Consider the following 20171-nt stretch of genomic DNA (forward strand, 5'->3'; position numbering starts at 1 on the left):
GGTCCCCCCTCCATGTCCTCCTACTCCCTTCCCAGCCATCTCCTCTCATCCCTCTCTTTTCGTCCCTCTCTTTTCGTCCATATCTTCCCTTTCTCTGGTCTGATGACTCATCTCCTGGCTGTTCTCTCTCCTCCTATTTTTCTTGCTCTCTCTCTCCTCTCTCTCCTCTCTTCTCTCTCCTCTCTCTCTCTCCTCTCTCCTCTCTCTTTCCTCTCTCCTCTCTCTTTCCTCTCTCTCTCCTGTCTCTCCTCTCTCGTCTTTCTACGTTCTATCCCTGTTGAAATCCTGGTAGAGGATTCTTATTTCTTCCTTCACGCATTATAAACATTATTTCTCCGTTGCTCATCCTCATAACAAAACCATTTCTCCCTCCCTCTTCGTCTTTTATAATTGTCATCGTTTTATAACATAAACATGTCTTCCTCGTTCCCCCTCTCCCATTGCCTCCCTCCTTATCTCTGTTACTCTAAAGACTTGGCTTATAACTGTCCCTCTTAAGACAGTGATCCCCAGATGTTTAAACATTTCTGCCTGAGTCCCTGGGGAGAGGTTTAAATAAGAATCATAATGCACCAATTGCTGACAACAGCCGAAATGGATTGATGAACGAAGGACTTAAAAATGGCCATCGTGAACTTATGCCTGGACTTTTCCAGTCGGCCGTGGTGACACCGTAGGTGGTGCAGAAACCCGAGACGTGTTCCCTGAGGTAGTGGAATGGGGACCAGGCAGGGTCAGGTCAGCCTGATGGGGTTGTGCCGCAGTCTTCTCCTTCTCCTCTTGCAGTTATCCATCTACCAGCGCGCACACGCAGACATGCATGCACACCGACACGGGCACAAATACAGACACTTGGCTACGATGTTGACAGAACCGCTGTCGTTGCGGTCGCGTTGGCAGTTGAGCAGCTCTGTTACCGATGAATTAAAACCCATTGGTGTCAAATTTGCCGCTTACTATATTTCTCCTCAATAGAACCGTTGAGGTATTTAAGTGCGTTACAGTTTTGTAATCAACTGATTAATCGAGTTATCCAAACTGTCGCTAGTTGCTGCCCTACGAAGGTTGTGCTGCCTTGGGATTGGTTGCAGAGATTCTATTTGATTGACAAGATAGTCGTGTGACCTCTAGGCACAATGTAAACACATGTCCCAGATGGAAGGCTGACAAGAGCTGCCTCTGTATCACCCTCTGTATCGCTTGGTGCTTATTCTGCCGGGCGCTGGCTGACCCAACTACACCGGAGGCGGTCTTCTTAGTGAGGCCCAATAGTTTTATTGGTTCTGGAAGTGGCTGTCGTCGTCGTTGTTGTTGTTGTTGTTGTTGTTGTGAAGCCTACCTGTTGACTTCAGCATTGGTGGTCTCTAGACAGTTCTCACCTTGTTCCTGTAGGGATTCTGGTGTGTGCTGGGATTGGGAGGGCGGTGCACTGAATCCCATGGCAACACTGACAAATATCTGGTTTCAATGATGGACCGTTTTTGCATTGAGGAACTATGTCACTGCCTAAATCCATGAGAAAGAGAAACTATTGGGTTCATGGGTCCTCTTCAGGCCAAGAACACATAATATAGTCCACACTGCACATCAGGGTTTGCTGACCGAACCTTTAAAGTGTGTGAGAGAGAAAGTGTGTGTGTGTGGGAAAGGGAGAGAGCGAGGGGAAAATTGTGGGTGTGTGTGTGTGTGTGTGTGTGTGTGTGTGGTCATTAGACAGTGTTGATGGGAAGACCTGGAAGGCAGACAGCTACACAACATGATCATGTTGGCGTGGACGTGCCATGACCAGAGGCAGGCTTCGGCTCTCGCTTTCTATCCTTTTCTAGCTCTGCCCACCATTTATTTCACCTGTGTCTCTCCTTTTTCCTCCCTCTTCCTCCTGTCTCCCTCCCTCTTCCTCCTGTCTCCCTCCCTCTTCCTCCTGTCTCCCTCCCTCTTCCTCCTGTCTCCCTCCCTCTTCCTCCTGTCCCTGTGTCCCTCCCTCTTCCTCCTGTCCCTGTGTCCCTCCCTCTTCCTCCTGTCCCTGTGTCCCTCCCTCTTCCTCCTGTCTCCCTCCCTCTTCCTCCTGTCCCCCTCCCTCTTCCTCCTGTCCCCCTCCCTCTTCCTCCTGTCCCCCTCCCTCTTCCTCCTGTCCCCCTCCCTCTTCCTCCTGTCCCCCTCCCTCTTCCTCCTGTCCCCCTCCCTCTTCCTCCTGTCCCTGTCCCCCTCCCTCTTCCTCCTGTCCCTGTGTCCCTCCCTCTTCCTCCTGTCCCTGTGTCCCTCCCTCTTCCTCCTGTCCCTGTGTCCCTCCCTCTTCCTCCTGTCCCTGTCTCCCTCCCTCTTCCTCCTGTCCCTGTCTCCCTCCCTCTTCCTCCTGTCCCTGTCTCCCTCCCTCTTCCTCCTGTCCCTGTGTCCCTCCCTCTTCCTCCTGTCCCTGTGTCCCTCCCTCTTCCTCCTGTCCCTGTCTCCCTCCCTCTTCCTCCTGTCCCTGTCTCCCTCCCTCTTCCTCCTGTCCCTGTCTCCCTCCCTCTTCCTCCTGTCCCTGTCTCCCTCCCTCTTCCTCCTGTCCCTGTCTCCCTCCCTCTTCCTCCTGTCCCTGTCTCCCTCCCTCTTCCTCCTGTCCCTGTCTCCCTCCATTTCTTTGCCTCTCCATTTCTCTCTCTCCCTTTATTCCCTCTCTTTCTCATGCTGCAGCCTGTCTCCAACCCTTTTAACAGTAACTAGCTACTGCAGCATGCAGCCATGGGTCCTGGGGCCATTTCTTTCCCAGTCTTGGGAGGCCCAAATTTCTAAAAGGATCAGTGGCTATTTGGGGGGACTCATCCTCTATTGGCTTAAGTGGACACTTCCACTGCACTGCATCAGCTTTAGTAATGACCCTCCGTATATTCCCAAATCATGCTCTATTCCCCATGTCCCAAATCACATCATATTCCCCATGTCCCAAATCACACCATGTTCCCCATGTCCCAAATCACACCATGTTCCCCATGTCCCAAATCACACCATATTCCCCATGTCCCAAATCACACCATATTCCCCATGTCCCAAATCACACCATATTCCCCATGTCCCAAATCACACCATATTCCCCATGTCCCAAAAGGTCTGGCTGATGAAGGGCCAGGTTGAGGGTGCCCTGGTCTGTTGTAGCCTGTTGTCAGCCTGGCCAGCCAATATATGAAGACACCGTTGGCTGCTCCGCTGCCTTGGAAACCGGTAATGGAGGTCCTAATAATGTAATAAATACTAAAGTTAATCGCTCCAGGCTCTATTTGCAAAGCATTAGTCATGTTGTTACATAGTCTGTCACCTGGCTTCTGATTGGACAGAGAGATTCTGCTGACAGTACAGTGTGTGATCAATAAAGACTATTGATCCAAGCTTTAAAGAACTTCCTCTAGGGACTTTTAAGTGGCCAGTCTCTGGATTTGGCAGGGCAAATGACACCCTATTCCTTATTTAGTGCACTACTTTAGTGCTGAGGACCCTGGTCATTGTAGTTCTTTAGAGCTATGGATCCTGGTCATTGTAGTTCTTTAGAGCTACGGACCCTGGTCATTGTAGTGCGTCTAGTGGCTAAGGGTCGTCCAGTGGTCAAATCCAGCCCACTGTTCTTTCAGCAAAAACTCTCATCCGTCTTTCTCTACTTTCCTGTCTAGTAAAACATAAAGAACTCCTGGAGGTAGTTTATAATGTAGGATGAAGGTACCAGGTTGGAGTTTCAGTCTCTTCCGCCAAGATTCTGGCAACATGAAAAGATTTAGGGCTACTGTTCCGTCGTCACCCAACCAAAGAGCATGCTCTGCGGACTAGAGGGAAATAACTGTAAACCAGAAAATCATTCAACTCGACATGTGTTTGAAAATAAACACCACTGTTAAAGTCCACTTCCATATTGTCTTCCAGTAATTACCGGACGTTTTCTTTTTTTTTGTCGAAGTCTAAAACCATGTATCATAATTATCGAATGCAGTATAATCTCTCAGGGCTTAGTTGTGGTAGGTTTGTAGTGTACATTATTAGAAATGCATTATCATGATTATGTTCTGGCCACTAGTCCCTGATGTAAGTCTCTTTCAACAAGTGTTTTCAAAACAAGATTTCCTGATTTAGATTTCTTTGATCCTCTCACTGTGAGTTTTGATTCCAGGATCTTATCAGGTTGTTGTGGTTGTGAGAGCTTGCATGTGTGAGCTTGTCTGTGGGGTTGTGTGTGAGAGCTTGCTTGTGTGCGTGTGAGCGTGTGTTTTGCCCTTTGTAGACAGTCCCAGTATGACGCTCTGATGCTGGGTTCTCTCACTGGTGTCATGGCCCAGTTCCTGCTGTGTGACGGACTGTGTGCTGAGTTACTTTCTCTCTCACGGCTCTCTGCTTCTCAGGTCACGATCCCTGACAGTGGGTGTCTGGGATGGGGAGGGAGAGGTCTCGGGGGGAGGGACGACGACGACAACACGTTTTCCAGGGAGTCTCAAAAGGTGTTCAGTGTGTCTAGGAATGCCTCCTAAATAATGCTCTGTTCCCTATATAGTGCACTTCTTTTGACCACTGGTCCAAGGACCCACACTCCCCACTGGTCCAAGGACCCACACTCCCCACTGGTCCAAGGACCCACACTCCCCACTGGTCCAAGGACCCACACTCCCCACTGGTCCAAGGACCCACACTCCCCACTGGTCCAAGGACCCACACTCCCCACTTGTCCAAGGACCCACACTCCCCTTTCTCCTACTATTCATAGTTTCATACCTTCTGACTTGTGGCTCAACACGTTGACGATTTGTGTTGAAATCCTTCTATTTCATTTTAACTTGTATAATTGTACAAATGTATGATTTTGTACGTTTGGTGGGTGTGACAAATTCCAGCATCATTTCCTGTTGGTAAGAATTCTGCCTGAGTCAATAATGGTTTCCCTCTTCCTTATGTAGTACACTACTTTTATCCAATGGTCAATGTGCCCTACAAAGGAAATGGGGTGTCATTTGGGACACATCTTTAGGAGTGTTTAGAATGAGTGAACTGAGAAGACTGGCACTGGGGCCAGGCTGTTCACCATGAGTTGACAGCCTGGTGTCCCACACGGTAACGCGTTGAATAGGTGACAGCCGCAGCTTGCTGTACATTTTGGTGGGCAGTGATGGTTTGTATTTTTTGGGCATATCTATAATCTGGAAATCCCCCTTTTAAAAACCCCTTGTATTTTCATTTTGGTTAGTTCCTGTTTTGTTTGTTGCTGATGAATCATGCGCTTTTTAATATGCCATGTCATTTCACATCATTTGCGTTCTTTGGCGACTGGCAGTGACGTAGTTGCTGTTACGTAACTTCAGGCTAAATGTGTCTGCAGAATTTACTGCGTTATCATGAAAATGTATTGAGTCCAATTCCACTACAATTTACCACACTTCAACTTGAGGAATGTGCATTGTGTGTCAATCTGCACTCAAAAGGTAATCGGCTCTCAAAACCAGGTGAGTGAGGAACAGAAGAGTTCAATTTGCAGTGGTCTCTTAATTTTAACCCTTCTGTTCCTCACTCAAAACCTTCTTTTTCAACATTTATGGAAAGGAAAGAAAAGGTTTTTCCGGAGCTGTATATACTTCGCTCCTGAGATCATTTTTAATTTTTTTTTTTTTTAAATATAAAGGACTTAGAAAGTACTGGAATAAGGGACAGTCTCTTCTACTCAAGAGGATTTCTTCATAAGTCTAAGAGGATAAAACAGGACTTCTTAGGATGGAGCACAATAAAGGAAAAAGCATGGAAAAAGCCTGAACATCTCTTTGACTCTGGAGTTGGCCCCTGTGGCCTCCAGCAGTCTCTGGTTCTCGCACAGCAACCGCTGAACAGTGCCGCTCATTTGCTGAGTTCTTCAAGGATAAAATCAACAGTATCAGAGAGAACATCGTATGCTCTGACCACAATCCTCCTCTGGCTCACACCCAACTTGTTGTGTTGGCTCCTCTCCTTAATGACTTCACTCTGGTGACGCCTGCTGCTATGGCAGAAATCGTCTCGTCAGTGAAACCTACCAGAGGCCCCCTGGACCCTATTCCAACATCTCTAAGTCCGTCAACCCTGGGCAGGTCCTGTCACTAAGGTCATCTTCCCCTTCCTCAAGAAACCGTCCCCCAGACCCAGACCTTTCGAACTACATTCCGAGCCTCCATTTTCATCTGAAGACCCAGAGAAGATGGTGGCCAATCAGCTTCGCTCACGTCGCAGCCCTTATCAGCATTTTGTGGCTCTCCAGTCTGGCTTCATGCCAATGAGCAGTATTGAGGCAGCCTTGGTGAAGGTTGGCTGCACATTCAGGATCCTCCAGCGTCTTGATTCTTCTGCTTTCGACATAGTATATCACTCCACTGCTACAGCTGTTCCTGAGGCCGTGCCATCTTCCAACTCAATTAATAAATTACAGCTGTCAATGGCCTCGGAACTGCCTCCTTATAAGATCTACTTTCCCCCAACCAACCTGCACTCCCCTACGGTCCGACCATGACAGCCGACCTGTCCTTCCCTTTAATCAGTACACACACAGAGTTATTAGTGTGTGTGTGTGAGAGAGATATATAAATAATATGTATTATAGTTATTATCCCATTAGCAGGAACTGTGTCTATTATAGCCTGAGTTCCATGGGTATAACTTGCATTTCAAATAGGCCAAGGGCAGGATTTTAAAAACGTAGTCCACATGATCTCTCTTCGGTGAATAAGTGGGTCTCGTGCATGTGGGTGATGGTGTTGCTGGCTGTCCGGACTTGAACAAAGAGCTGTTTCACGGCAGCACAGGTTAGTGCTGTGAAAGACAGAACCCCCGGGGGCGTTCCTGCCCTTTACCCTGACCCACATCTATGTTTGCTTCCTGGTAATCTAGCATTCGGGTGACGTCATATTTACAAAGGTATGTAACAAAGGGCCCGTGTTGGAGTTCTCCACTGTGACCGGGTGGGGGAAAACCGACAGTGGTGACGCTGGCCATGGAGAAACGTTCTGAAGAAGTACTTGGACACGTTAAGGCAGCGCCACTCACAACTAAACCGCTCACAACTAAACTGCAGGGCACGTAATCCCTGTTTAGTTGTGAGTGGCGCTGACTTAACGTGTCCAAGTACTACTTCAGAACGTTTTTCCATGGCCACGTTCCATCCGCCAGTGAACGCCTGACCCCCTCCGTTGTTATGGGCTGCACATACATACCACTGGACCGGACCGCACTGTCGCAGGGTCTCTCCCCCCAGGCCTCCCGGCCGGTCCTCATCCAATCTCAGCTGGGTCGCCCGGCTGAATAGCGGGCATGATGGATGCCGCCTTTTAACACACGTCTATTTGATCCCAGACAGGCTCTGTTTACGGAGTATGTAGCCTAGAGATATCCCGCTATGTGACATCACTATATACCGCCAAGGTCCGTTTGGAGTCTTTGCACAGCTAGAATTTGGACCGCAGACTTATGGGTCCTCTGGAACATGGGGAATGTGAATTGACAGAATCAGTCGGTGTTCAGTCCACGTCAGTCGCGCTCTGGCGTTTTGTCTGCCTGACAGGGTACACTCGGCACTGACGTGGCTCCCCACCCCCTTTTACCCATGGGTGAGGGGCCCGGGCCCGAATGGCCAGAATTTTATGTCACTGCCGTCTCCCCGAGGGGCGGCCATTAAAACCTGCTATGCGCTGTGGACTGTGTCCGTCGACCCAGGGCCGTGTCCGTCGATGCGAGTGCCAGTTCGACCTGCTAAGATGTGACCTTAAAAATAGAGTCCTCTGTGATGCCCTCGGCCGAATTGCTGCCGCCCATAAAACCTGATGCGCTGTTGACGTGCAGCCTGAAACCAAAATAAAATAAGATTGCTCATCCTTGGCTGCCAGCAAGCCGAGAGACCTTAACGAATCAGCGGCGCGCTGTGAGGCCTCAGTGAACAACCCACGAAGACTTCCCCTCATCCTGACATCCAATGGTCTTCAGCTACCTGGACCACAACCAAGCACTTTCTGCAGGTGTTTGTCAGTCTCTTACATCGCTGTTGAGGGGTTTTGGCCCACAGTTCCTCACAGGCCTGCGGAACTATCCTCTTCAGTTCCTGAGACAATGTATTTGGGTGGGCAGATGGCCTAGTGGTTGGAGTGCTTTACCAGTAACCCAAAGGTTGCTGGTTTGAATCCCCCAGCTGACCAAAAAAAGGAGCAAGGCATTTAACCCTAATTGTTGCTGAACGGATTTCTAAATAAAATAATTTAAAGCTGAATGACATGCCATCTCAATTGAATTTAGGCCTGGAATGTTACTAGGCAATTGAGCTATTCTGATATAGACTTGCTTGTGTGTTTTGCATTGTTGCAGTATGACTGTAGGTGTGCTTTAGCTTAATCTCACAGACAGGTTTTTCATGGCCCTGTACATTGTAGAACTGACCTCTTTATCTGATAACTGTATCTTTAGTCCAACACTGTTTGTTATACTCTATTAGACCCACCACTTCCTCATTTCCGACAATGCTTTCCTTCATCATGTTGACTCTGGAGCACATTTAGTCAGGCTGTTGTATTTTCCTATTTAGCCTCCCTATAGTGTACATTTACAAAGAATATTTTATGTTTCTCCTGACCCTCCTTATGGAGCGTGTTTAGTCATTGGTTTATATACCTTCTATGTTCTCCCTGTAAATTCTTTTAATCTACGTATAATTTTTCAGACACTCTTATTAGACTTATCTGGGGCATAGCTGCTAATTATGCCCTGCTCCCCACAGAGAAAGAAACATTAATGACATCATACGTGCTGCTCAGACCGACATGTCACCACAGCGGTCACATCGATCCTATCGGTTTTCACAATCGACATCTCATTTCAAAACCTTGGTAGTTTCTATAGCCATATGGCTTCAAATTGTACCGTTTGAATGCTCGGCTCTCTTAGGATCATTTTAGTTAATAATAAATTAGTAAAGTAATTAGTTAAATAATAAATTTGCTTTAATATTGTACAACCCACTGGGTTTGTAGAACCTACTCCCCCACATATCATACCTGAAATAAGGACGAGTTAAATGTCTTCTTAATTAGATTGTTAAACCATAGCTTTTGGACTTCATATCACTCCCAAAACCCATTAATTATTGAGTTCTTCGTGTAGTACGTTCTCTTCTCTGGTTTATCCTGGATAAAGTGTTTTAGTTCTCTGTACTTTTCTTAGTTCCAACATTACATCCATCATGTTCCAGTATCAGTTAATTTTGTCTTTTCTAATCATTTTAAGATACACTAAACTTTTAGGTTTCATATATCATAAATATAGTGTGAAAAGAGGAAATAGATTAATTTGTAATTCATGTCTTTCTTTTTGTAAAAATATATGAAGATATTAGGACATATATGTGTCTGATGTCATCATCTCTAGATGGCAAGACTGGCCTGGCAGTAAAACATTACTGAGATCCTCTTGAGTCTCCATTTCATGCAGCACTTTGTGATTGACACAGTATGAGAAAGTCCAGACCGTTTTTAGGAGAGCTCCTGTTGTTGTGTAAAGAAGACATTACCTCTCCTCAGGTCCGATGTCATAATGGATCAGATTTATGTTACTATGGTGATGGTGGTGAAGTTAGACTGGCTGAATGAAGGTGTTGGGGCATTTGGTTATTCTGAGAGATTCTGATGTTGTGGAGCCTAGCCCTGAGGGAACTGTCTATTCAATGTAATGAATTCATAAAAGCACATGATGGGTTATTTGAATAGGTTCTAGTTTAGTAGGGAATTTGTGTTCATTGTCAGTGAGGTTAATAATCAAGTGGGTCAGTGAGTCAGGGGATTCATCTGTTATCTCTTTGTTATCTGATAAATGGATAACAGGTCTGATTGGCTCTCTGCGGATTAACCAGCACATCCAGACCTTAAAACATTTCCATACATTTTCCAGACCTACTGTCAAGTTGTCACACGAAGGCGAGAGGATGAAGCGTCTCTGCGTATGCTGATGTCTATGAACAACTGGTCCAACTGGTCCTCAAGCTACAGAGACCAGCCTACAACATGACATTGGCTGCATTCCAGATGACGCACATTCTGAGCAGGTTATAATCTCAGCAGGTTAGGATTGTTACATATCATGTTGATGTGGTTCCTGAAAACATGATTAACTTAATCTCGTGTCCATGTAAAGGTCACCAGTGTATAATTAGAGGCCTTATTTAGTCCCGGCTTGGACACTTCACCATGCTGTTGGTCTGTTACGGAGAATAAACGTCTTCAGAACACCAGGCTGTTGGTCTGTTACGGAGAATGAACGTCTTCAGAACACCAGGCTGTTGGTCTGTTATGGAGAATGAATGTCTTCAGAACAACCAGGCTGTTGGTCTGTTACGGAGAATGAACGTCTTCAGAACACCAGGCTGTTGGTCTGTTACGGAGAATGAACGTCTTCAGAACACCAGGCTGTTGGTCTGTTATGGAGAATGAATGTCTTCAGAACAACCAGGCTGTTGGTCTGTTAAGGAGAATGAATGTCTTCATAACAACCAGGCTGTTGGTCTGTTACGGAGAATGAACGTCTTCAGAACACCAGGCTGTTGATCTGTTATGGAGAATGAATGTCTTCAGAACAACCAGGCTGTTAGTCTGTTTGAGGAGAATGAACGTCCGCAGAACACCAAGCTTGTTGTTCTGAAGACGATGCTTTGATACTTGTTGTTGCTGATGCTGTGCTTTATGTTGTTGTTGGAGCTCCTGGCTGGCAGCATGTGGGAAGGTGGCCGTAAAATGAAGCGGATGAATGTGACATTGTGGAAGGTTCCAGACAGTGAGGTGACTCTTCAGGAGGGCTGTCTCTTTAACTGTGGTTACAAGGTACCATCTGGGATTTACAGCAGGGCATTAAACTGACCTGTCACAGAGCGTTGTGTGAACCTGAATCAAAATGTTGTTCCCACAAGGAAATGTGTTGGCGGTGAACCATTAAAATGATATTCAAACCTTAATTCATACTGTTCTAGGTGCAGCAGTGCTCATGAATGTACATTCCAGGTTCCACCGCAATATATTTAGGTGCTTGTGTGAGTACAATGGTTCCACTTTATTGCCCTGTAAAGTGCTTGTATGTGGACCATAGATACCCGTCTGAGCCCTCCGGGACCGGTTCCTGGTGGGACCGCAGACGTGTGCAGAGCTGCATTCTGGGCGAATTAGACGTGTGTGCTGATGTGCACCAGGCTAATGAAATAAAGTGCCTGCAGGACAGGATGGCAGGCTGACAGAAGGGCCTGCTGATCGGCCGTTGCGTTAGCTGAAGCGCAGACACAGCACTCCGTCTTCCTCTCGCTCGCTTCCGGCAACGCTGAGACAAGCCGCGGAGAGCAAGGGACCAGAGAACGACCTGTGTGTGTCTGTTTGCTCATGCCGAGGATGTCATTTAAAATCATGCTTGTTCGTTACTTGTCCATCTGGTTAAATCTGGGCTGCCCCACCGTGTTCCTGGGGATCTAATCTCTCCTGTAGGTTTTCTCTTCAACTCCAATTTAGCACACCTGATTCTAAAAATCAGCTGGATGAAAATCTTAACCCAAATGGCTTTGGAGAGAAACCTACGGGACAGTAGATCTCCAGGGACAGGGTTGGGCAGCCCTGGGTTAAATGAATTGAAAGTCTCACCCCTCCCCCCTCTTATTCTCTCTTTCAGCTGGCTGGAGAAAGTGTGACATCATCGCCCGGTGCTCTTCGCCGAGGAGCCGGGATCTGACTGGTCCGTTTTTGGGGGTTGTGGCTGGCGGGCTGGCTCCTCCCCCTCCCGGCGGCAGCGTGCGCTCCCAGCCGCCCCCCTGCGCCCCCTGCTCGCCCGGCCTGCGCGCCCGAGCCCATGCCCCCGCCACTCCTGTCCGGCCCCCCAGCACCATGTGCCTCCCCCACACCATGGAAGCGGTGGCCGCAGCGGGGAAGCACGGAGCGGGCCTGGGCCAGGGGGGCGGCAGGTGCGGCGGGGTGCCCCTGGAACCCTTTGTGCACCAGGTGGGCGGGCACACGAGCATGATGCGCTACGACGACCACACGGTCTGCAAGCCGCTCATCGCCCGGGAGCAGCGGTTCTACGAGTCCCTGCCGCCCGAGATGAAGGAGTTCACGCCCGAATACAAAGGTAAGTGGAGACGCCGGGGCCCCTCCCCTCACCGTGCAACGGCAAACCCCTCGGTTTGGCAGGTCACCACGCCGAATCTGGGGGGCCTTGTTAGCTGAACCGGCGAGTGTGTGGCGTAACGTGACACACTTGTCAGTCTGACGCTCGTCATCCATGCAGTCATCCGTTCATCCTTACTGACCCAGCACGAAGGAAAGCGGACTGAGGAGTGTCCCTGTGGGGTGATGACCTGGCGTTGCACTGACGTGTACAGTTCTGTGGGAAACGGTCCGTTTGTCACACAAGGAGGCCGCCGATCAGAGGGCTCTTATTGGCTATGTCCATTGTGTTGTGTCAGGTGGTACTGATCAGAGGGCTCTTATTGGCTATGTCCATTGTGTTGTGTCATGTGGTACTGATCGGAGGGCTCTTATTGGCTATGTCCATTGTGTTGTGTCAGGTGGTACTGATCAGAGGGCTCTTATTGGCTATGTCCATTGTGTTGTGTCATGTGGTACTGATCGGAGGGCTCTTATTGGCTATGTCCATTGTGTTGTGTCAGGTGGTACTGATCGGAGAGCTCTTATTGGCTGTGGTCGTAACTTTACCCCAGGTGGTGTTGCTCCTCCCCCTCTTAGGGTCCTTCAGTGAGGCCGTATACATCACGGATGTAAGACAATGTGCATCAGAAGGAGGCCCGAGCCAATCGGTTAACACTGCCTAAACTGACTCCAGGTTTAATCAGGCTGTCTGGCCAATCTCTAATGATTATGGTGAGACCAGGCTACAGCCTCCAGGTTCTCCCTGCCCTCCTCCTCATCAAGGTTCTCCCTGCCCTCCTCTTCATCAGCTTCTTTATCAAACTTCTCCCTGCCCTCCTTTATCCATGCCCTCTTCTTCATCAGGCTTCTCCATGCCCTGTTCTTCGTCAGGCTTCTCCATGCCCTCTTCTTCGTCAGGCTTCTCCATGCCCTCTTCTTCGTCAGGCTTCTCCATGCCCTCTTCTTCGTCAGGCTTCTCCATGCCCTGTTCTTCGTCAGGCTTCTCCATGCCCTCTTCTTCGTCAGGCTTCTCTCTGACCTGTATCTTAGATGAGATACAGGAACGGGGGTAGGGGTGAGGAAGTGTTTAAAACATCCAACAGTGCACACTCCAACCCCCCCCCCCCCCCATCTCTCTGCCCCCCATCTCTCTACTGTTTGCTGTCCCCTCATCTTCATCAGCTTTTTTTCTAATCTGTTCTAAATCTCCTGCCTTTGGCTCAGACTGGTGAATAGTTGTCTGCTGTGTAAATGCACTCGCACGCACGCACTCACATTCAGGTTGTAGTACTGGTCACACTGTTGTTGCTATGCCCTGTGTCATAATGAAGAAAACCAGTATGTTGAGGAGGATGTGGACAGCACACACACACACACACACAGGGACATTACCCAGGCAAGCAGCTAATATAAGCACAGCAGTGGAAAGAGCTCATGCCTGGGTTCCTGTTGGAGGAGCGTTTGAACACGGACGAGGGGTCTGTAACATCTCTCAGCGTTTAATTGGGCGATGGTCAGGTTTATACCGACCGAAATGTCTACAAGGAGCTGTCTGGATGTCAGGAACATGAAGGACTGGTTTGAAGGAAGGAGTTCACACTAATAACTAAAGCTTTGGCGTGCATGAAGCGGGGGCCCAGCGGTTGAACTGTGTGTGATGCACATTGGATGTAAACCAGATGTCATAACCAGATGACAGGGTTGCATTCCGCCGTACATTCTGTAAACCAAGTTTTTCTATTTTTCACACATTTTACCAAAATCTCCTGTATCTCGTTTCATATGTTGAAATGATTGGACGATTGGATGTTGCTGAATTGCCTGTGACCACGTATACGTATGTAACAGCTGTACTGTTCATGACTCAATCTGGAAAGACAAGTTGGATTGGGCTTCTCTGTAAATAAACAAAGTTCTCTCCGACATCACTAACCAACCTTTGTTCGATAAAATACATTCCAAGGACACAGGATTAAGTAGTACGGAATACGCTGAAGGTAGCTTCCTAAGTAAGACCACTAAAGTTGTATGCCCTGCTGAAGTAAGACTGTGAGAGTCAATTTTCAAACATTCTCCCCTGACCCCATTGTCATGTCAGGTGACCCCACATGGGGTCGTTACCGCTAGTTTGGGAACCTCTGTCCTAGGTGGGCAGATGTGAAGAGATTCATTCTGCTGTGTGTTATGGTACAGGAAGGCTGAATGTATGTTCAGGTCGTACCAGACACAGGAAGGGGCTCTACTGTCAGCGCTGCCCGAAAGGGATTAGAGTCCCCCAGTTCACCCGAAATGCCAAGACGAACATGACCGTAGTCTATCGCTGCCTGCCTGGGTATGCCTGGTTATCAGATTAACAGCCGTTCAATGTCACCACTCTTACTGGATACTTCTGAGTCAGCTCGATTGGTTGGTGTAGACGACGAGGCGTGCGTGCCTGCCTGCCTGCCTGCCTGCAAGCTTGGCTGGCTGTGTGTATGCTATCATATGTCCGGATGGATCAGGTTAAGTAAATAAATAAGTGTTTGTGTGTGTGTTCAGTTGGATTAAAGGGGATTGAGTGACCGTAACATGCTGGACCGACCCGGTGGTTTCCTCTCCGTAGCTGGCCCGCCGAGCGGGACACTGTGAACTCCGTACTGGACACATTTGCCCAGGTGGTTCACCGGACACTGTTGCCCAGGTGGTTCACTGGACACTGTTGCCCAGGTGGTGCACTGACTTACAGGGTAAGAGCGTGGCACTTGCAACGCCAACCATGTGGGTTCAATTCCCGCTGGGGTGTCAAAAGGTGAACTGAGTTTAAATGTTCTGCCGTCTGGTCATCCATACTGCCCCTGTCTAGGGAATAGACGGCCATAGATTCCCTTCATAGCCTGTGGTTTTATAAATAGGACTACTGTCTCACAATGACCACATGCTCTGCATTGTTGATGCATGACAAGGCCAGAGGACTGGACGGCATGCTGGGAGGAAGGGCTGGAACCCTTAAAGGTATGTGGGACTGGAGACGGGGATATAAATAGACCCGGCACAGCCCAAGCAACAATTACAACCCAGGGAATGCAGACAGGCGTGTTCTGCAGTGTCCTCGCCGTGTCCTCGCCGTGTCCTGCAGTGTCCTCGCCGTGTCCTGCAGTGTCCTCGCCGTGTCCTGCAGTGTCCTCGCCGTGTCCTGCAGTGTCCTCGCCGTGTCCTGCAGTGTCCTCGCCGTGTCCTGCAGTGTCCTCGCCGTGTCCTGCAGTGTGACTGCATGTGCGTGTGTAGTCGCTGAGGAGAATTCCTTAACGTCTGACCCCATGCCTTGGGGCAGGTGCAGGGTTTCAGACGGGAGGAACGACAGTAGACAGGCCCGATGGACCGTTTTTACACAGGGTACTGAATCACACTGCACCTGGCAACACTTCAGCTTCCCATCCAGTTAGGCTGAATGTGGATCGACCGTGGCCACGGTGCCTATACGGTCCATTTGAGTCTGCTTAAATAATTGATCAACTGGAATAATATTGTTGGAAGTGGGATTGGTATTGATCTCAGTATTTGTGTTGAGGAAGGATCTCTCCCTCTATTATTTCCACCCCTGTCTGTCTCTTTGTTTCTGTTTGCATCTTTGTCTATCTCTCTGCCTCTCTGTCTGCTTGCTCTCTCCCCTTCTTTGTCTCTCCTTCTCCCTCCCGCCTTTCTGTCTGTCTCTCCTCTCGGTCTGTCTCTCCTCTTTCCTTCTCTCTGTCTGTCTCTCTTTGTCTCTCACTGATTTAAAAGGTGTTTCCGGCTAGATGTGGTTGGTCCTCGATGGAGGTGACTAGTAGCCGTAGTAGTGTCCTCGCCGCAGAAGCAGATGAGTCTTGAGGCGTTGCTGGAAGATGGGGATAGTCCCAGAGTCACAGATGGTTTTGGGGAGAAAGTTCCAGAGACGAGGAGCAACCCTTGAGAATGTCCTGTCACCAAAGCCTTTGAGCTTGGACTTGGGGATTATGAGATGGCCTGCAGTACTGGAACAGTGTGTGTGTGTTGTTCAGAGAGGTTGGCAGGGGCGGTATTGTTTATGGCTTTATATGTCAGTAGGACGATCTTGTAGTCAATGCGTTTGGAGACAGGAAGCCAGTGTAACTCATAGAGGATAGGGGTGATATGCTGCCGGGACTTGGTGTGAGTGAGTGGTCTGGCCTCGAAGTTCTGAACCATTTGGAGCTTATGGAGGGATGTAGTTTTGATGCCAGTGAGTAGGGAGTTGCAGTAGTCAAGACGGGAGGTTATGAATGCATGTGTTAGGGTTTCAGCAGCAGGACGGGAGGTTATGAATGCATGTATTAGGGTTTCAGCAGCAGGACGGGAGGTTATGAATGCATGTATTAGGGTTTCAGCAGCAGGACGGGAGGTTATGAATGCATGTATTAGGGTTTCAGCAGCAGGACGGGAGGTTATGAATGCATGTATTAGGGTTTCAGCAGCAGGACGGGAGGTTATGAATGCATGTATTAGGGTTTCAGCAGCAGGACGGGAGGTTATGAATGCATGTATTAGGGTTTCAGCAGCAGGACGGGAGGTTATGAATGCATGTATTAGGGTTTCAGCAGCAGGACGGGAGGTTATGAATGCATGTATTAGGGTTTCAGCAGCAGGACGGGAGAGGGAAGGTCTGAGTTTGGTGATGTTGCGAAGATGGAAGAATGAAGAGGTTTGTTTGACGTGCTGATCAAAGGAGAGTGTAGTGTCCAGAATGACGCCAAGGTTACGTGTGTGGGGGGATGTAGAAACAACGATGTCATCGATGCTGAGATTGAAAGTGCCAGTTTTGTTGAGGGTGGATTTGGTTCCAATGAGTAGGAGTTCTGTTTTGTCGCTGTTTAGTTTGAGGAAGTTGTCCTTCATCCATGCTTTTGTTGCAGTCAGGCAGGATTCAATATGGGTCAGAGGTGGGTTGGTGTGAGACATTTGGCAGTAATTTAAAGTCTGATAATGAGCCTCTGATCTCCATGTCGGGAGTTCTGTGCCTCATCAGGGATGTATGTATCCTGGTGTTCATATTACAGGCCTGGCTGGGGATGTATGTATCCTGGTGTTCATATTACAGGCCTGGCTGGGGATGTATGTATCCTGGTGTTCATATTACAGGCCTGGCTGGGGATGTATGTATCCTGGTGTTCATATTACAGGCCTGGCTGGGGATGTATGTATCATGGTGTTCATATTACAGGCCTGGCTGTGGATGTATGTATCCTGGTGTTCATATTACATTAACTCTGTTAATGATTAGATTACCATGGTCCTTTATTGAGTTAGATTAACAACTTTCCCTGAATCTGATGGGAGTTGTTGCAGAGACAGGGCTACTACAAATGGAGATGATTAAATAAAAATGTAATCAAAGGTACTGAATCAGGTCTCCTAACTAATCATTGGGTAGGCGTGCGTGTGCGTGCGTGCGTGCGTGCGTGCGTGCGTGCGTGTGTGCGTGTGTGTGCGTGCGTGTGCGTGCGTGTGCGTGTGCACGTGTGTGTGGACAAGAAGCCAAAAGCTCAGCAGACACACAAACATAAGCACAGACAGGATCTCTAATGGTCATTGAAGTAATCCTGGCTGGAATTAGCCTGCTGTTTCAGGGGCTCAGTGTTCTGCCTGTCTGTCATAACATAATCATATTCTCTCCTGATGCTCTCTGGCTACCTCTCAATTACACACACACAAAGTGAACAACCTTGTGGGGACACCACAATATATGCATATTCCCTAACTTATACCTTTAGCCTAACCAATTTACATTGTGAAATAATGGTTAAAAAAAAAAAAAAACGCAATAAAATTAACTGAGCTGAAAATGTTTCCCCAAGGGGAGGTAAAATATTTTTTGTTTTACTGTCCCTACAAAGATTTGTGGTCTATAAGTTCAGAGAAGCTTGAGTTATCCTTCACTCACTCCCACCTTGTGGACATTAGCTGAATTACAGCAGCACCTCCATCACCTCCCACGTTACAGCGCTTAACTCGCTTTCACTTTTGGTTTACCAGCTTACAAAAGCTTTTAAAAACGTATGTATTGTGATAATTTTAAAATATGTAAAAATAAATGTTTAGATGACAAATGATTCCCCTTAACTATTGCGTGTTTGTTTTCACACGTGAACAGAAAGGAAGAACTGAGTGTTGCTTGCCCGTGTCTGCTGTTTGAGGACAGATGATTGCATGTCTCAGCGACGTCCGTGTATGAGAAGAAAGGAGCCGTCTTTCCATTTGACCAATAGAAATTCAGCTTTGAATACATTTTGTGAAACACTATTATTCTGTTACTACTGCAGGTGTAATACAGACCTGTTCTCATGAGACAATATAAAAATAACTATGGCTTTCCTACCAACACAACTGAATGTTGTCACTGCAAAAAAATAATATGAAAGGACTCATATAATATAAGCGATTGAATGAGTATGTTTATTGCTGGGGGCGTTTTCGTGTGGCGCGAGCAACATCAGTTATATGTAAAGTACGCGGCCCTGGTGTGAAAAGGTTTAGGAATGTAATTTAATAAACACACACCTCATCTACTTTACTGACATCATAGGCTACTATCTGCTTCTGAAGCAGGCTCTCTGAGAATAAGCAATGAATGTTTCACCAGCATGTTATATACGTAAATATTAAAACAAGTTGATGGAGGGAAGGAAAACTGCTGGGTGGCTCTTGATCCTGGAGGGGAATCGTAGAGGGCCCGGTGGCCCCCAGGCAGTCCAACAACAGTCCCCTCTTAACCCCACACAGACACACACACCCCGGACGGCTGAGTTCATTGGGCGTTGGGTTAGTGGCCTTGCTGACATCATCGAAGACAGATCCAAGGGCCTGAGCAGAAGAGGAGAGCACTGTGTTCCCTCTACTGCCCTGTCTTCCCGCCAATCTATCTATCTCTCTCTCTCTCTCTCGCTCGCTCGCTCGCACCGTAGTCCTGTTCGATCTATGCTCTCGAGTCTGTCTAGGCTCTTGCACGTGTTGATCTTTCTAGTCGATCATTCCAGTCCCCGTCTTTCTCCAGTTTGTCACCAGTCAGTTCACTTTCATCGTTGACGTCTTCATCGGCATGAGAGTCGTTTGTTTACATGGCCAGTGCAAGTGGGAAATGCCCGAGCTGTAATAAATCCCTCCCGCCGGTCTTTATCACCGGTGTCCCTCTCCCCCCCCCCCCTCCTCTTCCTCGGCTCTGATGAGGCTACAGGCAGATCACCGGCCTATGATATGACGTCCTACTGTAACTTTATATCTGTATCTACTTACCGGCTTATTCTCCCGCTGGCTGGCTGTTTCTCTTACACTGGCTGGGATCTGTCATTGGATCATGTCACTCTTTTTCCCGTGAAAGCCTGTATTTTTATCATCACGCTGATGTATTTAATCCAGGCTTCTTTCATGTGTGGTGTCCAATTGCTTAGACTTTGGGTCAGAGGTATAGAATTGCAGTGAGGGGTTTTTCTGTTCTCAGCCACCACGTTTTAACTTCCATTTCTCAGTTCACTTAAACATGAACTCTTTGGTGGAAGTTAGGATTCGTCCCCAAAATGCGAGTGTTCTTTTGTCACCCTTCTAATTGCCCCTTTTCTCTCTCTCTCTCTCTCTCTTCCGCTCTGTACCCCAATCTCCTGCTGCAGGCATGGTTCTGGTGTGTTTTGAGGGGGACATGGATGGCTACATTAACCTGGTGGCATACCCATACTTTGAGAGCGAAGGCCTGGATCACGAGGATCTGCCGGAGAGGGACCAGCCTCGGAGAAAACACTCCCGGCGCAGCCTTCATCGCTCCACCAGTGAGATCAAGGAGGATTGGATACCACATGAGAGTGACAGCTTGGAGAAGTGAGTAGTGAATCTGTAGTCTTCCTCCTCTTTTAAACCTGCCTTCTTTACAGGAGTGTAAAGGGAGAGTTCACCAGTTTTTCTTCATCCACAGTCTACATTAGTTTAAAGGGGATGTTTAAATGTGTCTTTATCCACAGTCTACATTAGCTTAAAGGGGGTGTTTAAATTTGTCTTTATCCACAGTCTACATTAGCTTAAAGG

At 48.0% G+C, this 20171-nt stretch overlaps 1 protein-coding gene across 7 annotated transcripts in view; it reads left to right on the forward strand.

Annotated features, from left to right (window-relative positions):
• The window catches only part of ip6k1 (inositol hexakisphosphate kinase 1), a 42896-nt gene that overhangs the window by 13023 nt on the left and 9702 nt on the right, over nucleotides 1-20171 (forward strand). For 4 of the 7 annotated variants that reach the window (XR_002197853.3, XM_029113518.2, XM_029113517.2 and 1 more), the window contains exons 2-4: nucleotides 9901-10070; nucleotides 11656-12108; nucleotides 19763-19967. Coding sequence is in view for 6 of the 7 variants with exons in the window: in XM_029113518.2 (XP_028969351.2) it covers nucleotides 11868-12108; nucleotides 19763-19967 (446 nt within the window). In the remaining variant the exon portion in view is untranslated. The remainder of the gene's footprint in view (nucleotides 1-9900; nucleotides 10071-11655; nucleotides 12109-19762; nucleotides 19968-20171) is intronic. The other 3 variants (XM_013137372.4, XM_029113523.2, XM_029113522.2) reach the window with 1 other exon arrangement.

Source organism: Esox lucius, chromosome 2 (assembly GCF_011004845.1).
Source record: "Esox lucius isolate fEsoLuc1 chromosome 2, fEsoLuc1.pri, whole genome shotgun sequence".
Taxonomy (NCBI): domain Eukaryota; kingdom Metazoa; phylum Chordata; class Actinopteri; order Esociformes; family Esocidae; genus Esox; species Esox lucius.